Source organism: Armigeres subalbatus, chromosome 2, assembly GCF_024139115.2.
Source record: "Armigeres subalbatus isolate Guangzhou_Male chromosome 2, GZ_Asu_2, whole genome shotgun sequence".
Taxonomy (NCBI): domain Eukaryota; kingdom Metazoa; phylum Arthropoda; class Insecta; order Diptera; family Culicidae; genus Armigeres; species Armigeres subalbatus.
The window spans coordinates 221871626-221895091 of NC_085140.1; the positions used below are offsets into that span (position 1 = coordinate 221871626).

Genomic DNA, 23466 nt, shown 5'->3' on the forward strand with positions numbered 1-23466 from the left:
CTCGTTAAAAATTACACACCAGGTCAAATTATTTTAAATAATAGCAGGTTTTGTTTTGGAAACACCAGAAAAATAATTGATTGCAATTTTATCAACTAGTATTTATGTAGGTGCTGATATACACTATGAATTTTGGAATATGTCATTTGTATTAGCTATAGTCCAGTGGTGCTCAGCATTTTGGGCGTTTTCCCCACTGATTTGCTTGTCACACAATGAAAAAAATTCTTCTTCTATAAAGTTAGTACTTGGGCGAAAGCTTTCAAGTATATCTATCAGCTGAAGGTATTAAAACGAATATTGGTGTTGAAATCACTCCGTACGACTTGATCAAAGTAAAATTACACTGCGGCCCGCGGGCCGCACTTTTGTTTTGCTTTGATCGTTTCGTACGGAGTGAATTAAGCACCAAAATCAGTTTTATTACCCTCAGCAGATAGATATATTTGATAGCTTTCGACTAAGTGCTAATTTGTATGGTCAAAGTTAATTTTTACTGTGTGACAAGCAAATTGAGGGAAAACATGCCCAAAGTGCTGAGCACCACTGCTATAGTCAGTATTGTAAAAGGTCGTGATCGTCATAAGACACAGAGCCAAGCGCCCTTTTCTATTTCAGGCGACCAAATGAAAGAATCGTGGGTTCTTTGATCAATTTCGCATGAAAGGCCAGTCATGAGACGATGTTGTGCTTTATATTAAAATTGAAATTTCAAACTTATTTTAATAAATACATGCGAAGAATAGTGACTAGTCAATAGATTAATCATATTCCTTTAATTCACCGTGTTAAAAGTGATAATAAATATAAAAATAAAGCAGTCATATTATATTATATTTATTCAGACTAAAGCCGAAGTGGCCTGTGTGGTATATAAGAGCAAGGACGGAAATCTTCGTTTTACTATCAGTTGCATCGATGCTCAGTAGGCAGCTTCGTCATTGATTCGTGTTTGTTTTGATCAGACGCTCGGCAATGCAGGAACGAACATCTCGCAGCATGCTGTCAAACTTCCATACCAAATTTACCACCCGATCCTCAATAGCCGATTGATAATCGAGCGTAAAAAAACGAATATCTACCGGGGCTGAAATGAATATTTTGAATTGCGGTTGATTTGCACCGATAAATGATGATTATTTTACTTTATATACTAAACAGATGCATATATTTTAGGAATCTGACTTCAAATTGTTGAATCCATGCACCGCAGTATGAAATGATATTCATATTTTGAGATTTCAAATTGAATATCAATGTGCCAAGCTGAAGATTCATTTTGACACCGCACAAAACAACGCTGACACCGAGGGTCGACGCTTGCTGCTGTTCGTGCACATGCCGTCCTATTCATTCGCACATTCAAATTCGGGAAGGACTAGCAACTTGATTGTGTGTTGGATGTCAGCTGTTTGAGTGTAGTTGAACTGACTTTTTCTGTCCCTGTATAAGAGTCTTCTCCATTCGGCACGGTCCATGGCTACACGTCGCCAACCACGCAGTCTACGGAGGGTCCGCAAGTCATCTTCCATCTAATCGATCCACCTTGCCCGCTGCGCACCTCACCTTCTTGTGCCCGTCGGATCGAGAACCATTTTCACCGGGTTACCGTCCGACATTCTGACTACGTGCCCGGCCCGCCGCAGTCGTCCAATTTTCGCGGTGCGAACGATGGATGGTTCTCCCAGCAGCTCATGCAACTCGTGGTTTATTCGCCTACTCCATGTACCGTCCACTATCTGCACCCCACCATAGATGGTACGCAGCACTTTCCTTTCGAAAACTCCAAGTGCGCGTTGGTCCTCCATGAGCATCGTCCAGGTCTCGTGTCCACCGGTCTAATAATGGTTTTGTAGATAGTCAGTTTGGTACGGCGGCGAAATCTATTCGGTCGGAACGTTTTGCGGAGTCCAAAGTACGTACGATTTCCAGCCACTATGCATCTCCGAATTTCTCTGCTGGTATCATTTTCGGAAGTCACCAGTGAGCCCAAGTAAACAAATGTTTCTACCACCTCGATTTCGTCACCACTGATGCAAACTCGCGGTGGGTGGCTCACATTGCCTTCTCTTGAAGCTCTTCCTATCAAGTACTTCGTCTTCGACGTGTTGATGATTAGTCCGATCCGCTTAGCTTCCCTCTTCAGTCTGATGTAGGCTTCCCCCATCTTCTCAAAGTAACGTGCCATAATATCAATGTCGTCGGCGAAGCTAAATAGCTGGACGGACTGATTGAAAATTGTACCACTCGTGTTAATCCCTGTTCTTCGTATTACCCCTTCCAAAGCGATGTTGAATAGCAGGCACGAAAGACCATCACCTTGCCGTAACCCACTGCGCGTTTCGAAGGGTCTCGAGAATGCCCCTGAAACTCGAACTAACCCGATCCATCGTCGCTTTGATCAACCGTGTCAGTTTATCCGGAAATCCGTGTTAGTGCATTAGATGCCATAGCTGGTCCCGAACGATTATATCATATGCAGCTTTGAAGTCGATAAATAGATGATGGGTGGGCATGTTGTATTCGCAGCGTTTCTGCAGTACTTGGCGAATGGCGAACACCTGTTCCGTGGTGAAGCGTTTGCCTATAAAACCCGCCTGGTACTGCCCCTCGAACTCTCTTGCAATTGGTGCTAGTCGACGGCATAACATTTGGGAGAGTAGCGTTCAGCAATGTGATTGCGCGGTAGTTGCTACAATCCAGTCCAATTATCGCCCTTTTTGTACATGTGACACACGACACCTTCCATCCACTCCTGCGACAAAACTTCCTCCGCCCAAATCTTGGTAATGATCCAGTGCAGCGCTCTAGCCAGTGCCTCACCACCGTGTTTAAATAGCTCACCTGGTAGTTGGTCAACCCCAGGTACTTTAACCGTCTAAGACGAATTAAGTACTCTCCATTTAATTCCACCAATCAATTTTCGATATCTTTGCCGATACGTATTTCGACCACAACTGTGTGGCCGTCTTCAGTGTCTCGTACTTGACTCGACTTCAGTTGTAGGCGAAATACGCATCTGCAAAGATATCGAAAATTGATTGGCGGAATTAAATGGAGAGTACTTAATTCGTCTGAGACGGTTGAATACATTCCACTAAAAGAGCTTTATATATTTTTCCAGGTACTTTGTTGTTCTTCAACCGGCCAATTTTTTCCTGGATTTCCTTGAGATCCGGAATATCTTGCGCGCCTTCTCCCAGGTTCATCTGCCATCTTGCCAAACTGCCATCTTCGTCTGCCATATCGCCATTCAGGTGTTCTTCGTAGTGCTGCCGCCACCTTTGGATCACCTCACGCTCGTTTGTTAGAAGGTTCCCATTTATGTCCTTACACATATCAGGTTGCGGCACGTGGATCTTACGTGAATGGTTCATCTTCTCATAAAACATTCGTGTGTTATTAGCATGCCTTTCATCCTTCGCGTTTCTATAGATATTGAAAGAAGCAAATAGGGGAAAGACGGCGTTGGCAGGTTTTGTTCTATTATTGGCAGGGGGGTTTTTGTCGACCGAATTTAATGAAATTTGGCCACAATATTCTTTGATATGCAAATAATGTTTAGGCCAAATTTGAGCCTAGTCAGTCATAAAAAAACCCTGCCAAAGCCGTCATTCCCCCTATGTAAATATCGCGTTACATCTCTCACTGAAAATGAGAAATTGCAGTACTGGCTATAGTATTTAAAAAACCCTGATTAATCCACCTAGCGGTGTTGGTGCCTTTCTCGTCAAAAAAAAAAAAATAAAAATGTGAGTGAGTGTTTTTTGCGTGTTTTGCGCATAGAATATAGTATTTTGGTCTTAACTTTTGATCCCATAGTCCAATTTGGCTTATTTTCAATAGCAAACAATGGGACAGGACCCTGAGTCAAATGGAACTTGTTGCGAGTAATTCGGCTAATGCTAAGTTCCAAAAAGTGTGTCTACAAAATTTTGTACACACACACACACACACACACACACACACACACACACACACACACACACACACACACACACACACACACACACACATGCATACAGGGGGCAGCAGGGACTTTGTCCAAGTATTGACGACCCCTCCCCATGGCCACTGCGAGTTAGACCGGGACCATCGTCCCTAACCCCTAATCCCAAGGCGTCAAGCGACCCGTGCCGAGGGAATGCATGGCCAGGGGGGTGAAATAATAAGCTAGGCCTTTAACGGAGCCTGTGGGGTACCTGGGCACCCTCCCTTACCGCGTCATGCTGGGCTTTGGCGTGGTGGACCTCTTTTCCCGAGCAACTCGTGGGACCAAAATGGAAAACCAAGTCAATTCTTCAATTAGTGGTAGTAGTGTAGGCGACAACCCCTTCGCAAGAGGTGGGTTGTTCAGGTCTTCGCCTAGGAGGCCAGAGGCAATAGGCGGCAGCTCAGTGCGCAGCGCCAGCGTGGGTCACTCAACCTTCCTCTCGGCTAGAAAAACGCCGGTAGGGGTTATTGACGGCCCATGGCTTGTGGAGGCGATGAACCGCAAACGCGATGGGCTTTCGGCCTTCGAGGTGGCGACGGAACAGCTGGACGCCATCATCGACTTTGCGTCATCGAAGCATAATATCAGCAAGGACCTCTTGAGGAGCTTGCAGAAACTTCGAAAGTCGATGCTGGACGCCAAGCTGGAGAGGGCGGTCGGGACGGCCAAGTGTAAACCCGTGAAATCGGTGGAGTCGAGGTCTACCCAGGTCGAATCGACCGAAAGCGTGCCAGCGAAGACGGTGGTACCAAAGTCTACCCAGACTGAGGCTCAAGTATTTGCGGGTACGTCGGGGTGACTGCTCCAACGGAGCAGACACAAAAACGGGGAAGACAGTCTCCAGGGGATGAGCTCCCTGGGGGCCGCTCCAAAACGCGGAGGGTTACTACCCCGAACAAGGGTAGTGGGGCTGGGAAGCTGAACCCCGGCCAGATACCTCCAAAACCGGGGGAGGAAGGACCTGGAAAGGTCCGTCCACTCAGGAAAGACGGTGGCAAGGGGTTACGGCAGGCTGAAAGTTCTCAGCCGCACCAGACCAGGGAAATAGAGGGGGATGACGCCTCCTGGACCCTGGTCAAGAACAAGAGGAAACCGAAGACGTCAAGGGCCGAAAAGAAGGCCCAGGCGAATGAGGGTAGCAAGAAGTCTAGGGTAGGCGCCAATCGCTCCAGGGGCGATGCCCTAGTCATCACGGCGGACGAGGCTAAGTACTCGGACGTCTTGAAGGCGATGAGGAGTGACGTCAAGCTCGGTGAACTCGGCGCCAACGTACGTCGAATAAGACGTACCCGGATGGGCGAGATGATCCTCGAGCTGAAGCGGGGCGTCTCGCAAAAGGGCGCCGCCTACAAGAAGTTGGCGGAGGAAGTCCTAGGCGAGACGGTCAAGGTGAGGGCAGTCACGACGGAGGTGAATCTAAGGGTTAAAGACCTGGACGAGATCACCGAAGTCGAAGAGCTCGTCACGGCACTGCGGCGACAGTGTGAAGTGGAGACGCCCACCGCAGCCGTTCGGCTACGGAAAGGTCCGGCAGGGACGCAGGTAGCATTGGTTCGGCTATCTGCAGCGGACGCCTCCACGTAGTCAAGTTAGGGAGCGTCAAAGTGGGATGGTCGGTATGCCCTGTGCGCATATACGAGCAACCCGAAGTTTGCTTCAAGTGCCTGGAACCGGGGCACAAGCAATGGGACTGCAAAGGCCCTGACAGAAGCAATCTCTGCCGACGCTGCGGATTAGAGGGACATAAGGCACAATGCTGCACGAACCCTCCCAATTGTTTGATTTGTTCCAGCAAAGCTGTGAACAGCAAGCACCCCATGGGGGTTCGATGTGCCCGGCGTTTAAGCGTGCTGCAAAATCAAAATGCAGGTAACGCAGCTGGCTTGCTCGGCCTCGCCCGAGTGTTTGGTGTGCGCAGGTTTAGAGGAAACGGCGGAACACGTGTTGTTCGTGTGCTCACGTTTTTGCGCAATGCGTGACCACATGCTTGCCACATGTGGTCTGGACACTACCCCGGACAACCTAGTTCGGAGGATGTGTAAAGATGAAGTTGGCTGGAACGCCGTTTTATCGGCTATCGCCCAAATCGTCTCGGAGCTACATAGAAGGTGGCGCGTGGACTCAAGGATGGCTAGTTCAGGCGCAAATAAGAGGTGGTCCAAGGGATCGGAGTCGGCTTCATGGGTCATACCGGTGGTCATGCTCTGTGGTCGAACTCGATCCTTTTACCGAACAAGTGGCCGCGTGAAGAACAACATGGTATCGTCGCTTTCGCGGCGTCGGTCACCCGGGCGGGTTCCGAGTTCGAGGACGGAAAGGGGCCCACGTCATGGCTGGGGCAGGCGTAGGCAAGTCCCTCTGTGTTTTGGCGTATAGGCCCTATCGCAGAGAGGCCAATTTGAGGTGCACGCGGCATAATCATTCTTGATACCAGCCGTGCAGAGGGAAGCAGGCGCGAAGTCGGCCCACCTTCCGAGGGCATAGGTCGTGGTAAGGCCACCTGGAAAGCCGGCAATGCGCTGGCGCGATACCATGGTGTTCTTCTAAAAAAGCGAGCCACAATGTTCGGTGCTGCAAGGACACGCAGCTAACCACGAGGGTGCGTTGTTAACCGGCCACCTTTGCAGCATTACTTTCTGGTTGTACCGAAGGGACGATGGGCTTGGCGGCAATGGAAACGGTTTAGCGGGTCGGGAATGTAGTCCTGCCTCCCTCGGTGATCCCTAACCCCGCACTTCCTGGTCAACCCAGGATGTCTGTTGAGCAGATTCCCCCTCCATTGTTTAGGAAGAAAAAAAAACACTTTTCGGAACTTAGCATTGGCTGATTTTCTCGCAGGTTCCATTCGACGGGAAATCCTGTCCAATTGCTATTGAACATTGGTCAGATCGAACTATGGGATGGGCTCAGAAGCTATGACCCAAATACTGTTTTAATACACAAACGCTAAAAACATTCCACCTAAATTGTTGATATATCTAATGCACGAGAAAAGCACCAACACCGCTAGGTGGATTAATCATGGTTTTTGAATTATTTTTTTTCTAGTACCTCCTCCATTAACCTGTAATATGTATTGTAATTGCATAATGCATATAATTATGATTCCGTATTATTTGTAATTTGTTGAAAGTGTTTAGCAATAGGGTGCATATGGAATAATAGAGTAAAAAGATTATAAAGAAATATATAGTAAAAAGATTCATAATCGAATATAAGGATTTCGAAACTGCGATGTTTTCAGTGATGCAATTCACGCAATGCTATGATTTCGTACCAGGACACCCCTCGTATCCTTCAAATAAATTTGCTCCTGTACAGCAAGTTTCTTCCTGATTGCTCAGCTCTCATTTGGTGCATGTCATGCAGGTGAAAGGCTACGATCAAAAGGATAGAAGTGTAGTGCCATGAAAGGACAACAGAGAACATAATTTTCCAGGGTCACCAAAACTTTTAACTCGCAAAAATATTATAAATGATTGTGATTTCTGTCTCTAAACAAAAAAGTGTTTTTAATCAACGTGCATAATAATAAGTGAGATAATGAAAATCATTTAAAAAACAAACACCATTTGATGCTTGTGGTAATTTCCCATGATTTTCAAACAGTGGATTATTGATTATATAATACTTGATAAGCTCGAAATATGAATACAAATCTTTGTCAATCAGTTTGGCTTGTTTTTCAAATGCAATCATCAGAGATAAGCACTTGATCAATCGATCAATTTACATAACAAAACATTCGAAGGGTGTGGAATCTGGAGAAAGGCATAAAATTCAATTAACGCAAGTAGGTGGGAGCCTATTTTATCATGAGGTAGTTTTAATTTTAGATATTTGATTTTGTGTCATCACTCGAGATTAATTAGTATCAGTTATTTGTTTCAGGACGTGCACGTAAAGTTTAATACTAATGATTTTGTTCTCAATTGATTAGAGATAACAAGAGTAAAGATATAAGAGATGCTGGACAGACTGAAACAGGAATAATATAGCATGATCGAACGATTCGGTCGAATTTCTAATTAGAAAATTAAATTCGACAAGTTCCATAACATTTTATAATATATTGTTGCGGAATTCGTTCTAGTTATAAATGATACGTGAGATTTGCTAAGTGTAATTGGCAATGGAATTTTTTATTTGTTAGAGACGATCTTCTTCTTCTTCTTATTGGCATTACATCCCCACACTGGGACAGAGCCGCCTCGCAGCTTAGTGTTCATTAAGCACTTCCATAGTTATTAACTGCGAGGTTTCTAAGCCAGGTTACCATTTTTGCATTCGTATATCATGAGGCTAACACGATGATACTTTTATGCCCAGGGAAGTCGAGACAATTTCCAATCCGAAAATTGCCTTGACCGGCACCGGGAATCGAACCCTCAGCATGGTCTTGCTTTGTAGCCGCGCGTCTTACCGCACGGCTAAGGAGGGCCTTGTTAGAGGGCCTTGTTAAATCTTTCAAATTCGATCGTCCTTCTAGCCTTTTTGAAACTGTGACTTATCAGCAGATGCAATCGAGTATTAGAATGTTTCATAAGAATTGAACTAAGAAAATCATAAGATCTTGTTTGGGCCAAATTAATTTTTTTTTAATACACCCGATTTTGTTTTTACACGGATTTTTTTTACACGGCCGTGTAAAAAAAATCCCATACAAAATGTTTGCAAAGTTGTTACATTTTGCATAATTCGTCGAGAAATCGTAAAACTTTTTTTACACGGATTTTCGAATTTTGAACTGAAAACTTTTTTTACACGGAACGCATCCCCCGTGTAAAAAAAGAATCGGGTGTATATTTATATAACAAGATCACAAAACTGATAGGAATAATAGAACAAACTGAAAGTTTCAAAGTAGCTATATCAGCAATTGATGAACGGCACTCCCGTATACCCAAGGCAAAAAAAGAGAGCAAAGTATGCCTTGCTGCTCTGTCTTATGGGCGTTGTTCAGTAAAGCTTGACTTCCACCGCTATAGATTGGCAAGCGTTTTAAAATCATGAAAGGACCACATTCCACGGCGAAGATGCCTATATGTTGTGACAAGATGGTTGCTTGGTGGGCCTGTGTTGTGAACAAATGCCTCCTAATCACGACGTCCATGGTACGAATCCGGGTGACACTTTTTTGTCATCTACTAAAAATATTTCATAAGATGGATGGTACGCAGCACTTTCCTTTCGAAAACTCCAAGGGCCCGTTGTTCCAGTTATCGTCCAGGTCTCGTGTCCAACTCGTGATGGGTGGCCTGCATTGTCCTCTCTTGAGCCTCTTCCTATTATGTACTTCGTCTTCGACGTGTTGATGACTAGTCCAATCCATTTAACTTCCTCTTATAATCTGATAAAGGTATCCTCCATCTTCTCAAAGTTACGTGGCATAATATCACTGTCGACGGTGAAACCAAATAACTAAACAGACTTTGTGAAAATCGTACCACTCGTGTCAATCCCTGCTCTTCGTATTACTCCCTCTGCGTAAACCTCTGGGCGTTTGAAGAGACTCGAGAATGTCCCAGAAACTCAAACTACGCACACCACCCGATCCATCGTCGCCTTGATCAGCCATATTCGCCATATATTTTATTCGGAAATCCGTGTTCGTGCATTAGCTGCCATAGTCCCGATCGATTGTATCAAATGCAGCTTTGAAGTCGATTAACAGATGATGTGTGGGCACGTTGTATTAGTCGACGACATAAAACCTTATAGGCGGCGTTCAGCAATGTGATTACGCGGTAGTTCCTGGAGATTCGGAGCCGGAAGACGTATGTCCTGCGCGCGTGCCAGGTTCATGACCATACCTTCACCATTGTCTGCCACGTCGCCATTCATGTGCTCTTCGTAGTGCTGCCGCCACCTTTGGATCACTTCTGCTCGTTCGTAGGAAGGTTCCCGTTTATGCCCTTACATATATCGGTCTTCGGCACGTGGCCCTTACGTGAACGGTTTAACTTATCATAGAAATTTTGTGCGTTATTAGCGCGGTACAGTTGCTCCGTTTCTTTATGGACTCGATCTTCCTGCTAGCGCTTTTTCCTCCAAAAAATCGAGTTTTGTCTGTTCCGCACCCGTTTGTATCGTCTCGTTCGACCTTGTGCGTTGTTGCAGCAATCTCGTCCATACTGCATTCTTCTCTTACACTAACTGCTCACATTCGCCGTCATACCAGTCGTTTCGTTGATCCGGGGCACCTATTGCAGCGGTTGCGTTGCTTCCAAATGGCGGATCGAATATCTCTCCAGCCATCTTCAAGACAAGCTGCACCCAGCTGCTCTTTCGTTGGGAGTGCCACTTTCAGCTGCTGCGCATAGTCTTGGGCTAGTCTTCCGTCTTGTATCCGACCAATGTTTAGCCGCGGCGAACGACTCCGACGCATGTTGTTCAAGCGCATACATACTGCAACGAGCTGGTGATCGGATTCAATATTCCCACTGCGGTAATTGCGGTCGTTCGTGATGTCGGAGAAGAATTTAACGTCGATTAGCACGTGGTCGATTTGGTCTTCCGTTTCTTGATTAGGCGATTTCCATGTGGCCTTGTGGATATTCTTGCGAGGGAAGAAAGTGCTTCAGACTACCATTCCGCGGGAGGCTGCAAAATTTCTGCATCGTTGGTCGTCGTTCGATACGGTATGCAGACTATCCGGTCTGAAGACCAGTCTATAAATTTCCTCCTTGTCTACCTGATGACGATGACGATTTTGACGTCCCGCAGTGGGTTCAGCTGCGCATAGTCTTGGGCTAGTCTTCCGTCTTGTATCCGACCAATGTTTAGCCGCGGCGAACGACTCCGACGCATGTTGTTCAAGCGCATACATACTACAACGAGGTAGTGACCGGATTCAATATTCGCTCTGCGGTAGGTACGGACGATAGTGATGTCGGAGCAGAATTTAACATCGATTAGAACGTGGTCGATTTGGGCTTCCGTTTCTTGATCATGTGATATCCATGTGGCCTTGTCGATATTCTTACGAGGGAAGAAAGTGCTTCAGTCTACCATTCCACGGGAGGCTGCAAAGTTGATGCATCGTTGGTCGTCGTTCGATACGGTATGCAGACTATCCGGTCTGAAGACCAGTCTATAAATTTCCTCCTTGTCTACCTGATGACGATGACGATTTTGACGTCCCGCAGTGGGCATCCATAGGTTCAGCTGTGCATAGAACACTTCTTTCTCGTCGTCGGGTCTCCCTTCGTGTGGGCAGTGTACGTTTATGATGCTATTGATGGAAACACGGCCTTTTATCCTCAGCTTGCACATCCTTACGGTAATTGGCTGCCACCCAATCACGCGTTCGCGCATCTTGCCCAACACTATTGGTAGCTTTGGTAGAAGGTAGCCGCTCGATGCCCGCTTTTCCACACTTTCTGTCCTGTCCAGCAGATTCCCTGCAGCACTACGACGTTGAAGTTGCGGGCATGTAATTCATCGTAAATTATCCTGTCACAACCTGCAAAACCAAGCGACTTGCAGTTCCATGTTCCTAGCTTCCAATCGTGATCGTTTATTCGCCGCCTATGTCGTTGCCGATTGTATCGAATCGTATTATATCTTCTATGACGTATGTAATGGTTGTTTTTAAAGGTGGATTATTGGGCCCGCGCAAACCTTATGTCTCGTCGGACGGCCATCGTGTCAGGTCTGTTTAGCGTCCCACCTAACACCAGGACTTGGCCTTGACTTGGACTTGAGCAGCACACGGTCACTTTGACGGAGCCTGCTTGGGAATAAATGTAGCTTTTCATAGAAGTTTAACAGGGCTCACTGTCAAACCCCATCACATCTAGCAACCCTATAACCAGAGAACGGCGGAGTGAAAATCTGTCGAACTGGCAACGTATGAAAATGCATTCTTCTTCTTCTTATTGGCATTACATCCCCACACTGGGACAGAGCCGCCTCGCAGCTTAGTGTTCATTAAGCACTTCCACAGTTATTAACTGCGAGGTTTCTAAGCCAGGTTACCATTTTTGCATTCGTATATCATGAGGCTAGCACGATGATACTTTTATGCCCAGAGAAGTCGAGACAATTTCCAATCCGAAAATTATCTAGACCGGCACCGGGAATCGGACCCAGCCGCCCTCAGCATGGTCTTGCTTTATAGCCGCGCGTCTTACCGCACGGCTAAGGAGGGCCCCAATGAAAATGCATGAAAACTTGAAAATAATACTGGCAGCACTTGAACTTTTTGCTTGCTTCTTATGGATGCGAAATGTAAACAAGTCGAATAATACAAGTAAATGTAAACAAGTCGAATGCTTTGAGCGTGCTTACAGCGGCACACTAGGAGTTTACTTTCTGAAATCAGTATGGCGAAAGGCATCTAAGGTTCGATTTCTCAAAATTAAGCACCTTCATCGAAAAAATATTTGGTAAGCGTAGTAGCGGACACCTTCCACATCACCGGTACCAAATATTTTTTCATGAAAAGTTCCTAATTTCGAGAAACCTTCATTAAATGTCTTTCGCCATACAAATGAATCGACTGCTTTGAGCGTGTTTACAGCGGCACACTAGGAGTTAACTTTCTGAAATCAGTATGGCGAAAGGCATCTAAGGTTCGATTTCTCAAAATTAAGCACTTTAATCGAAAAAATATTTGGTAGGCGTAGTAGCAGACACCATCCCTCATAAACGGTACCAAATAGTTTTTCATGAAAAGTTCCTAATTTTGAGAAAACCAGCGTTAGATGTCTTTCGCCATACAAATTTCTGGCGGTTAACTCTTGCTGGCTATTTTGTGCATATACTATAGCGCCTGGATGTGGCTGCGGCGAGTAGAAAATCAGCCACTGCCAATAATTCATTTCTGGCGGTTAACTCATGCTGGCTATTTTGCGCATATACTATAGCGCCTGGATGTGACAGTGGCGGGTAGAAAATCAGCCACTGCCAATAATTCATTCATTGGAACCGCTTTAGACGGTTCGATTGGAAACAAGATGGCGTCTTCGCCGATATCTTATTCTAGTATTTCTAATCACATCCTAGGCAAGCACCACCACTCGCAGATGGTCTGGAGAGGGATCGTCAAGCTCTTGGACATAGTTCCTGCTGTCCCCCGTACTCATTTATAAGTTGTAACAATAGAGGATAATGTTTTACCACTATTGTTATAACTTATGAAAACCCTATGTTTTTTTTCCTGCGTAATGACGATTGGTTGGTATTCAGAAAAACCTGATTGGCGCATAAGCTGATTTCTATCAACGAGGACGATTAATTGTTAAATAGGATCCACCGATGGATCCACACATTGGTAGCATTTTCAGTTAGCCACCTGTAAAACGTTACAAATTTATATTTTTTATCTTTGTCACTTACCCGAGCAAAGTTGGAAATCAGATTGAAATCACAATTTGCTGTCATGATGTCAATTATTTGTTAACAATTAATGTGTATAACAATGTTAGTCGTGAAATACGAAGGCGCATCATCTGTGGAAGTCGGGCCTACTACGGGCTCCAGAAGAAATTGCGGTCAAAAAAGATTCGCCACCGCACCAAATGTGTCATGTACAAGACGTTAATAAGACCGGTTGTCCTCTACGGACATGAAACATGGACAATGCTCGAGGAGGACTTGCAAGCACCCGGAGAGACGGGTGCTTAGAACCATCTTTGGCGGTGTACAAGAAGACGGTGTGTGGCGGCGAAGAATGAACCACGAGCTCGCCCAACCCTACGGCGAACCCAGTATCCAGAAGGTAGTTAAAGCCGGAAGGGTATGTTGGGCAGGACATGTTGCAAGAATGCCGGACAGCAACCCTGCAGAGATGGTGTTCGCTTCCGATCCGGCAGGTACGAGATGGCGTGGAGCGCAGCGAGCGAGGTGGGCAGATCAGGTGGAAAACGACTTGGTGGGCGTGGGGCGTATTCAAGAATGAAGAGATGCGGCCTCGAATCGTGTATTGTGGCGTCAAATTGTTGATTCAGTGTTATCTGTTTAGATGTAGACTAAATAAATGAATAAATGAATGAAATGTTAATTATGTTATTACTCCAGTTGATCTCGCTTTGTATTTACACAGCAGAAATGTTAAAAAAATTTACACTGGAATTATACTACCTACAAACAAATTTTGCTGTCAATGAAATCAACATGATTACTAAGTTTGAAATCATGAGATTCTTAATTTGCTACAAAAATGAGTATTCGATTAGATTATTCTTATAAGCATTCATAACAACAGCATATTTTGTTGGCAAGTTGCTTTTAATCTTCGTAAATAACTCACTTTAGATAATCGACAACATTATTTGATGTAAAACTACTATCGAACTGAGGAATGTATATTGAAAACATGTTTCGATATTATTATTTTTTTATTAAATAGTATAATTGATATCAAATTTTGTTTTCGATATAATCTCAACAGCAGAGTTATTATCAATTTACTCTATTTTGTTAACCGACTTTGCTCGGGTATCTTACATCTGTATACCTGAAGTGCTAATCATGTGCCTTTTTCTCTTTTCAGCATCTCTTTGAAATACTTCGTGTTCATTAGTACACATATTTACTAAAGTACTAATGTCAAGTGGCCTATAATTGGATGATAAACTTGTTAAAAATGTTTCTACGTGGCAGAAGCGCTGATTTCCATGACATTTAATTCTGTTTCTGAAAAATGATACTACTATCATTACTATGTGCAATATTTATTTTGTTTGCTGATAAAGTATCGCAACATTTTGTAATTGGCAGTGAGTTTAAATCAGATTTTGTTGATGTCGCCGATATCAGAGAGTTGGGTCCGAAAATGGAAGCTTTGTTGGGACAATCTCCAGTTGACAACAAGCAGCCAGTGTTCCCAGAGCGACCAGATGCCGTTTACTTTGTCGTAGCATTACACGGTGGAGCAAAACTATGGGGACGCACTTTGGCGAGAACGTTACTTGATCTTGGAGCTCCCTTTTCAAATCCACAAGGCCCCCCTTTGAGACCAATAATCATCGATTTACCAGCGAATGGAAGGTAGGATCTTTTAGTACTATTTCGTCATATCTCTTATAACAACCAGACTGCAGACTTGCATGCAATTAGTAAAATCAGAAATATCAAAAAAATACAATACATTTATCAAGAACTCATGTGAAGGTAGTGATTAGGACGGATGTATCACGGATTTCGTAACAAGCTAGAAATTTATATCCATTAAAATCCACATGCTGTTGAGCGGAACCGCCTAGGAAGCAGTGTTACGGTCGGTCCAGGATGGTTTCGGGTGGGAAACATTCACGACTACCTGGGCATAGTGTATCCATTGTACTTGCCACATAAGAAACATACTCATGCAATGGCGGGCATAGAAAAACTTTCAATGAATTACCTGCTTTGAGCGTATGTATGGCGTATGTATCAGTATGGCGAAAGGCATCTAAGACTCGATTTCTCAAAATCAAGCACCTTCATCGAAAAAATATTTGGTAGGCGTAGTAGCGGACACCTTCCTACATAACCGGTACAAAATAGTTTTTCACGAAAAGTTTCTAAATTTGAGAAAACCCGTGTTAGATGTCTTTCGCCATACACATTTCTGACGGTTAACTCATGCTAGCTATTTTGCGCATATACTACCTATAGCGCCTGGATGTGAAAGCGGCGGGTAAAAAATCAGCCACTGCCAATAATGAATCGCCTGCTTTGAGCGTGCTTACAGCGGCACACTAGGAGTTAACTTTCTGGAATCAGTATGGCGAAAGGCATCTAAGGTTCGATTTCTCAAAATTAAGCACCTTCATCGAAAAAATATTTGGTAGGCGAAGTAGCGGACACCATCCCTCATAACCGGTACCAAATAGTTTTTCATGAAAAGTTCCTTATTTTGAGAAAACCCACGTTAGATATCTTTCGCCATTCAAATTCCTGGCGGTTAACTCTTGCTGGCTATTTTGTGCATATACTATAGCGCCTGGATGTGGCAGCGGCGGGTAGAAAATCAGCCACTGCCAATAATTCAAGACAAAATTTTCAAAACGACTTATCTGCTTTTGTAAACAAAGATTCAAACGACGATTTGACGAATCTGATTGCTCTCCCACGCAAACCAGTACCACCAATAGGTAGATGAAGGTTTCTGCTACCTGTTGATGGTGTTGGTTTGCGTGGGAGAGCTATCCGATTCGTCAAATCGTCGTTTGAATCTTTGTTTACAAAAGCAGATAAGTCGTTTTGAAAATTTTGTCTTGCATTGATAACAGAAGAAATGCTAATGAATCGCCTGCTTTGAGCGTGCTTACAGCGGCACACTAGGAGTTAACTTTCTGAAATCAGTATGGCGAAAGGCATCTAAGGCTCGATTTCTCAAAAATAAGCACCTTCATCGAAAAAATATTTGGTAGGCGTAGTAGCGGACACCTTCCTACATAACCGGTACCAAATAGTTTTTCATGAAAAGTTTCTAATGTTGAGAAAACCCGCGTTAGATGTCTTTCGCCATACAAATTTCTGGCGGTTAACTCATGCTGGCTATTTTGCGCATATACTATACTGCCCCTACTCGCATAATAGTCCCATTTGACTTTTCGTCACTTTTGAGTTAATCCACTGAATAGGGTACTACGCCTACCAAATATTTTTTCGATTAAGATGCTTGAGAAATCAAACCTTAGATGCCTTTCGCCATACTGATTTCAGAAAGTTAACTCCTAGTGTGCCGCTGTAAGCACGCTCAAAGCGGGCGATTCATTCTGTAGGATGGGTTACTCTCCCTCAAAATGGGTCCCATCGAGCTTACCCTTTTCCGGCAAACTAAACATTAGTGTTAGCGTCAAATTGTTGATTCAGTTTTATCTGTTTAGATGTAAACTAAATAAATTAAATAGATTTGTGTAGCCAATCGAGTATGGTACACTGTTAAAACGAAGAAAAAAACACTACATTGAAGTGTCTCAATCGTGTTTTTACTCATCTATGGAGACTATAATATCTATATTTAACTAATGTTGTCCACTACTACATTGCAGGTATACTTCCAAGGTTCTAACAACACTATGTGATGTTATTGATGGTGTTCCACTTGCCGGCATGATAGTCGTTGGAGATGGGCAAGCGGCGAAAATGATTGCTTTGGCTGGCAGCTCTATGAAAATACCTGTTTTGTGGGCTAAAGGAGGAATTGCATCACTCCAGGGAACGTCAAATGAGGTAAGTAGCTCTAATAAAGCGTAGACAAGTTTATATGCCAAACCAGTGGATGCCATATTTACTTTAGTTATTGGCCTTTCCCATCAAAAATGTTATCTTGTTTTATTGTTCCAGTCGACTGTTTGACTTCTTCAATTTAAATTTCACCAAAGAACATATATTTTTAAAGCATCTAACGATTTAAAAACCGAAAAATACCCGATAAACCCGCCTAGTAGTGAAGGTGTCTTTCTCGTGTATTATACAATGCAATAAATCATCCAAACTCCTACTCTATAGTTTGGTGTGATATAACCCCTACACAACTAGACCACTCAATGGTCCACTTTGCAGAAAAGCCATAAGCACATGACATAACCTCACAAACAATTTTAACTGAAGAAGCTATTTTTTTAGTCGAAGAAGCTCATTTTCAACAAAATAAGCCCTTTTACAGCTTCCAATGTTTTTTTTTTGGGAAAGAAGGCAGCATTTTACCCAACGTTCGTTATGCTTAAATTCCATTCTGCCTAACGTACTTAAGCCGTCGCGTACCCAAATGTGTTGGGTCTTACGGTATTTTATTAATTTGTGAAATTTAAATGAATTCTAACTGACGCATGTTCGCATATGAATACATTAAGAAGTGAGGTGACAAAGAAGACCGATGGTTTCCATAAACGATAATCAATAATTTAAAGCTCTGTACACAATACTTAACCTATAGTACTAATCTAATCTTTCATGTTTTTTTCCTTTCCATGTGTAGCTTATGTCAAAATCGCAAGCAATTCTACAACCCTCAGCACGAGAAATTTTAGAAGCATTGAGGTCATTGCTCTTACAGGTAATTGTGCTAACTTTAACAGTCTTACCACAGATATTGAGGCTGGTATTCGATCCCGAGTAGAAGCAAAAGAGTAGAAGAAAAATAGCAAAAGAATAGCAAGTTTTACCGTTAATATATGAATAACAGTATAGCAAAATCTGATGTTAGTTTGTTTGATATAGTTGCTAAAATAATCAAAATAATAGCAAAAATTGTTCGAGCGAATAGCTAAAAAATAACTCATTTTGCTATTATAAGAGCAAAACCAATAGCAAAATATTCATAGAAAGGAAAATATCAAAATCAGTTATTGATATGCTGAAAATGCAAATGATAAATGAATAACAAACTTTGTTATGATTGCAAAATGTGTTCTTCATTTTTTGTTCTGTTCTTCCATACAATAACATAATAATAACAAATTTTACTATTATAACAAAATTTGCTGTTAGGATGCTATTTTATGTATAATAACATAGGAATAACAAAATCTGATATCACAGAAAAAATTGTTATTATTATGTTATTTGTTTGTTATTCACCTCTACCTGGGATACCTGTGTAAACATCCACTGACAATCGTCGATTTAAATGTACTGAATATTAGAAATGCAGTTGGCAATCGTTTGGAGATGGCGCGACAATTATTGATGTGTAAAACGCAACCCAAATGCGACTGTCAAACGCTTCAAACGTAGGTGTCAAACGTAGGTAGGCTCCCGGGTAGAAGAAAACAGCGGAATGATATCAAATTTTACTATTAATATATGAATAACTGAATATTAAAATCTTATTTTAGTTTTTTTGATATAGTTGCTAAAAAATAATAACAGACATTGTTCTAGCAAATAATTCATAAATAACTCATTTTGCTATTATAATAACAAACCAATAGCAAAATATTTGAGGAAAAGGAAACATCAAAATCAGTTATTATTAATATGTTGTAAATGCAAATCATAAATGAATATCAAACTTTGCTATGATTGCAAAATGTGTTCTTCTTTTGTTGTTCTGCTCTTTTTTACAATAACATATCAATATCAAATTTTACTATTATAACAAAACTTGTTGTTGGGATGCTATTTTATGTTATTTATTTTTCAAAATTATGAACTTTTCATGAAAAACTATTTGGTATAGGTTATGTAGTAAGATGTCTGCTACTACGCCTACCAATGTTTTTTTCGATGAAGGTGCTTAATTTTGAGAATTCGAACCTTAGATGCCATTTGCCATACTGATTCTAGAAAGTTAGGTCCTACTCGGGTAGAAGAAAACAGCAAAATAACTGCACGTTTTTGCAAGTTTTACTAATAATATATGAATAACTGAATAGCAAAATCTGATATTTGGGGGCAGCAGGGACTATGTCCAAGGGCTTGACGATCCCTCCCCAGACCGTCTGCGAGTTGTGGCGCCTGCCTAGGATGTGGTGGGGTTTGACAGTGGGCACTATTAAACCTCTATAAAAAGCTGCATGTATCCGCAAGTAGGCTCCGCCAAAGCGACCGTGTGCCGCTCAAAGCGCACAAGCCCAAGTCCTGGTGTTAGGTGGGACGCTAAACAGCCCTGACACGACGGCCATCCGACGAGACAGGAGGTTTGCGCAGGCCCAATAAGCCGCCTTTAAAAACAACTATTACGAACGACATAGAAGATAATACGACTCGATAAAATCGGCAACGACCTAGGCGACGAATAAAGGATCACGATTGGAATCTTGGAACATGGAACTGCAAGTCGCTAGGCTTCGCAGGTTGCGACAGGATAATCTACGATGAATTACATCCCCGCAACTTCGATGTCGTAGCGCTGCAGGAAATCTGCTGGACAGGACAGAAAGTGTGGAAAAGCGGGCATCGAGCGGCTACCTTCTACCAAAGCTGTGGCATCACCAACGAGCTGGGAACCGGCTTTATAGTGCTGAGAAAGATGCGTCAACGCGTGATTGGGTGGCATCCAATCAACGCAAAAATGTGCAAGCTGAGGATAAAAGGCCGTTTCTTCAACTATAGCATCATCAACGTGCACTGCTCATACGAAGGAAGATCCGACGGCGAGAAAGAAGCGTTCTATGCGCAGCTGGAACCTAGGAGCACGCACGCAGGACATGCGACTTCCGGCTCCGAATCTCCAGGAAATCCAGGAGGAGATCGGCCGGCTGAAAAACAACAAAGCCCCTGGAGTTGACCAACTACCAGGAGAGCTGTTTAAACACGGTGGTGAGGCACTGGCTAGAGCGCTTCACTGGGGGATTACCAAGGTTTGGGAGGATGAAGTTCTACCGCAGGAGTGGATGGAAGGTGTCGTGTGTCCCATCTACAAAAAGGGCGATAAGCTGGATTGTAGCAACTACCGCGCAATCACATTGCTGAACGCCGCCTACAAGGTACTCTCCCAAATTTTATGCCTCCGACTAACACCAATTGCAAGAGAGTTCGTGGGGCAGTACCAGGCGGGATTTATGGGTGAACGCTCTACCACAGACCAGGTGTTCGCCATACGTCAGGTATTGCAGAAATGCCGCGAATACAACGTGCCCACACATCATCTGTTTATCGGATTCAAAGCCGCATATGATACAATCGATCGGGACCAGCTATGGCAGCTAATGCACGAAAATGGATTTCCGGATAAACTGATACGGTTGATCAAGGCGACGATGGATCGGGTGATGTGCGTAGTTCGAGTTTCAGGGGCATTCTCGAGTCCCTTCGAAACGCGTACAGGGTTACGGCAAGGTGATAATCTTTCGTGTCTGCTATTCAACATCGCTTTGGAGGGAGTAATACGAAGGGCAGGGATTGACACGAGTGGTACGATTTGCACGAAGTCCGTCCAGTTTTTTGGTTTCGCCGACGACATTGATATCATGGCACGTAACTTTGAGAGGATGGAGGAAGCCTACATCAGACTGAAAAGCGAAGCTAAACGGATTGAACTAGTCATCAACACGTCGAAAACGAAGTACATGATAGGAAGAGGTTCAAGAGAGGTCAATGTAAGCCACCCACCACGAGTTTCTATCGGTGGTGACGAAATCGAGGTGGTTGAAGAATTCGTGTACTTGGGCTCACTGGTGACCGCCGATAACGATACCAGCAGAGAAATTCGGAGGCGCATAGTGGCTGGAAATCGCTCGTACTTTGGACTCCGCAATACGCTCCGATCGAATAGAGTTCGCCGCCGTACCAAACTGACTATCTACAAAACGCTTATAAGACCGGTAGTTCTCTACGGACACGAGACCTGGACGAGGCTCGTGGAGGACCAACGAGCACTGGGAGTTTTTGAAAGGAAAGTGTTGCGTACCATCTATGGTGGAGTGCAGATGGCGGACGGTACGTGGAGGAGGCGAATGAACCACGAGTTGCATCAGCTGTTGGGAGAACCATCCATCGTTCACACCGCAAAAATCGGAAGACTGCGGTGGGCCGGGCACGTAGCCGGAATGTCGGACAGTAACCCGGTGAAAATGGTTCTCGACAACGATCCGACGGGAACAAGAAGGCGAGGTGCACAGCGGGCAAGGTGGATCGATCAGGTTGAGGACGATTTGCGGACCCTCCGCAGACTGCGTGGTTGGCGAAGTGCAGCCATGGACCGAGCTGAATGAAGAAAACTTTTATGTGCAGCACAGGCCACTCCGGCCTTAGTCTGATAATAAATAAAAATCTGATATTAGTTTGTTTGATATAGTTGCTAAAATAGCAAAAATAATAACAGACATTTCTGTAGCAAATAACTCATAAATAACTCATTGTAAGCACGCTTGCCGACTTACCCGGCAAAGAAATAAGGACTATTTATCGATACTCGGTACCTGGAATGTCAGGAACATTAATGGGCGAGTGAGCTTTCTGGCTCGTGAACTGCAGAAAGTTGGATTGAACGTGGCCACTATCCAAGATATTCGGTGGCCTAGATACGGAGAACGTGAATTCAGAGCCGTGGATCCCACAACTCACACTGCGTTCACTGGTTGAGTGACACGACACGACGGTCCAGCGATGCACTATGGGGAATTCTCATACAAATGGGTGGCCAAAAATATTTTTTCAATGAAAACTGTTTCTATGCAACATATTTTATGTGCAGGAATATTTAAGATTCTTTTTTTAACCCTTTAAGGGCCATCGTTAACCCTTGAAAAAATGTCACCCGCGAAAAAACATTTTATTTTTTTATTTTTTTCGGTATTTTTTCCAATATGCTGTATTGGCAAATAGCAAACAACAATATTTCTAGTAATAATGTTGTTCATTTTCTAATCATAACGAGGTATAGAGAATAAAAACCACAATTTTTAAGAAAATTTTGATTGCAGCGTTCTCGTAAACGCGCAAATTTGCGCAAGCAAATCACTCACTAGAAGGTGGTACTAGGGTTATATTTCAATCTCCCATTTACAGATCAGGGGACATTTGGGGACATTAGGTCTGCGGGACCATTTTATAGCAAAGAATTATGATAATTAAAGTGTTTCTTCTACAAGTTTTTGATATTAAACTTTGCGTGCAAAACAAACCAATCTATCGGGAAGCTAAAGTTTTAAGCTTTGAAATGGTATATAAAACCTTAAATTTGAAGAAAAAATGACTTCATAACATACAAATCAAAGTTAGTAGATGATTTTTTTATTTTTATCAGCTTTTTTCACTTCACCAGCCCATATCTTTTGACTGATTAAACACCACGCTTCAATATTTTCCCATTCTCTTATCTAGGCTATATAATTTCATATTATATATAAATTAGACAAATTGGAGATAGTAAATTTTCCGATTAATGGTACTTGCTATTGTTTACTTTTTTTGCCTTTCTCGTACAACTAAGTTGTACCGAAAGGCTATCATTTCACTCCGAAAACGAACTTTTTATAGAAGCCTCTGAGACCTATAGTATTATATACCAATCGACTCAGCTCGACGAGCTGAGCACATGTCTGTCTGTCCGTGTGTATGTATGTGTGTATGTGTGTGCGTATGTGTGTGCACAAAAGCTATAAAAATATTAGACAACTTTTCATATAGAAATCCTTAACCGATTTTTTCGCCACAAGTTTCACTCGACAGGGGACAAAGCCTTGTTGATCACTATTGAATTTTATAACGATCGGTCATTGCGTTTTAAAGTTATGAAGAAAAATGTACATGGAACCATATAAACCCCATATAAGGTTGGTGTCTTAACTAAATGCGAGAAAGGCACCACCAACGCTAGGTGGATTAATCTGGGTTTTTCTCTTACAATGTTGCATACTCTAATGAAGGCTAATGACTTTATCGAAGTTAATTTACTGACTTTTTTCGGTGATAATTATACTATTCAAAGCGAAAGGGAGTAGATGAATGTAATGAAGATACAGATTCGATTGACACCGCAAGCGAGCGGCAAGTGTGAAATGAATAGAAACTGAAGATTAGCAGAGGGCCATATGCGAGAAAAGCATTGTTGAAATCGATGTTATTCTGCCTAACGTGCACCCAGGAAC

At 43.2% G+C, this 23466-nt stretch overlaps 1 protein-coding gene across 5 annotated transcripts in view; it reads left to right on the plus strand.

The window, feature by feature from the left end:
- Positions 1 to 7369: 7369 nt before the first annotated feature.
- The window catches only part of LOC134211716 (uncharacterized), a 68423-nt gene continuing 52326 nt past the window's right edge, over positions 7370 to 23466 (plus strand). For 3 of the 5 annotated variants that reach the window (XM_062688873.1, XM_062688875.1, XM_062688877.1), the window contains exons 1-4: positions 7370 to 7578; positions 14493 to 14989; positions 16981 to 17161; positions 17910 to 17987. In XM_062688873.1, coding sequence (XP_062544857.1) covers positions 14643 to 14989; positions 16981 to 17161; positions 17910 to 17987 — 606 coding nt within the window. In that variant the 5' untranslated portion in view covers positions 7370 to 7578; positions 14493 to 14642. Of the gene's footprint in view, positions 7579 to 7605; positions 7792 to 14492; positions 14990 to 16980; positions 17162 to 17909; positions 17988 to 23466 lie in introns of those variants that run through there. The other 2 variants (XM_062688874.1, XM_062688876.1) reach the window with 2 other exon arrangements.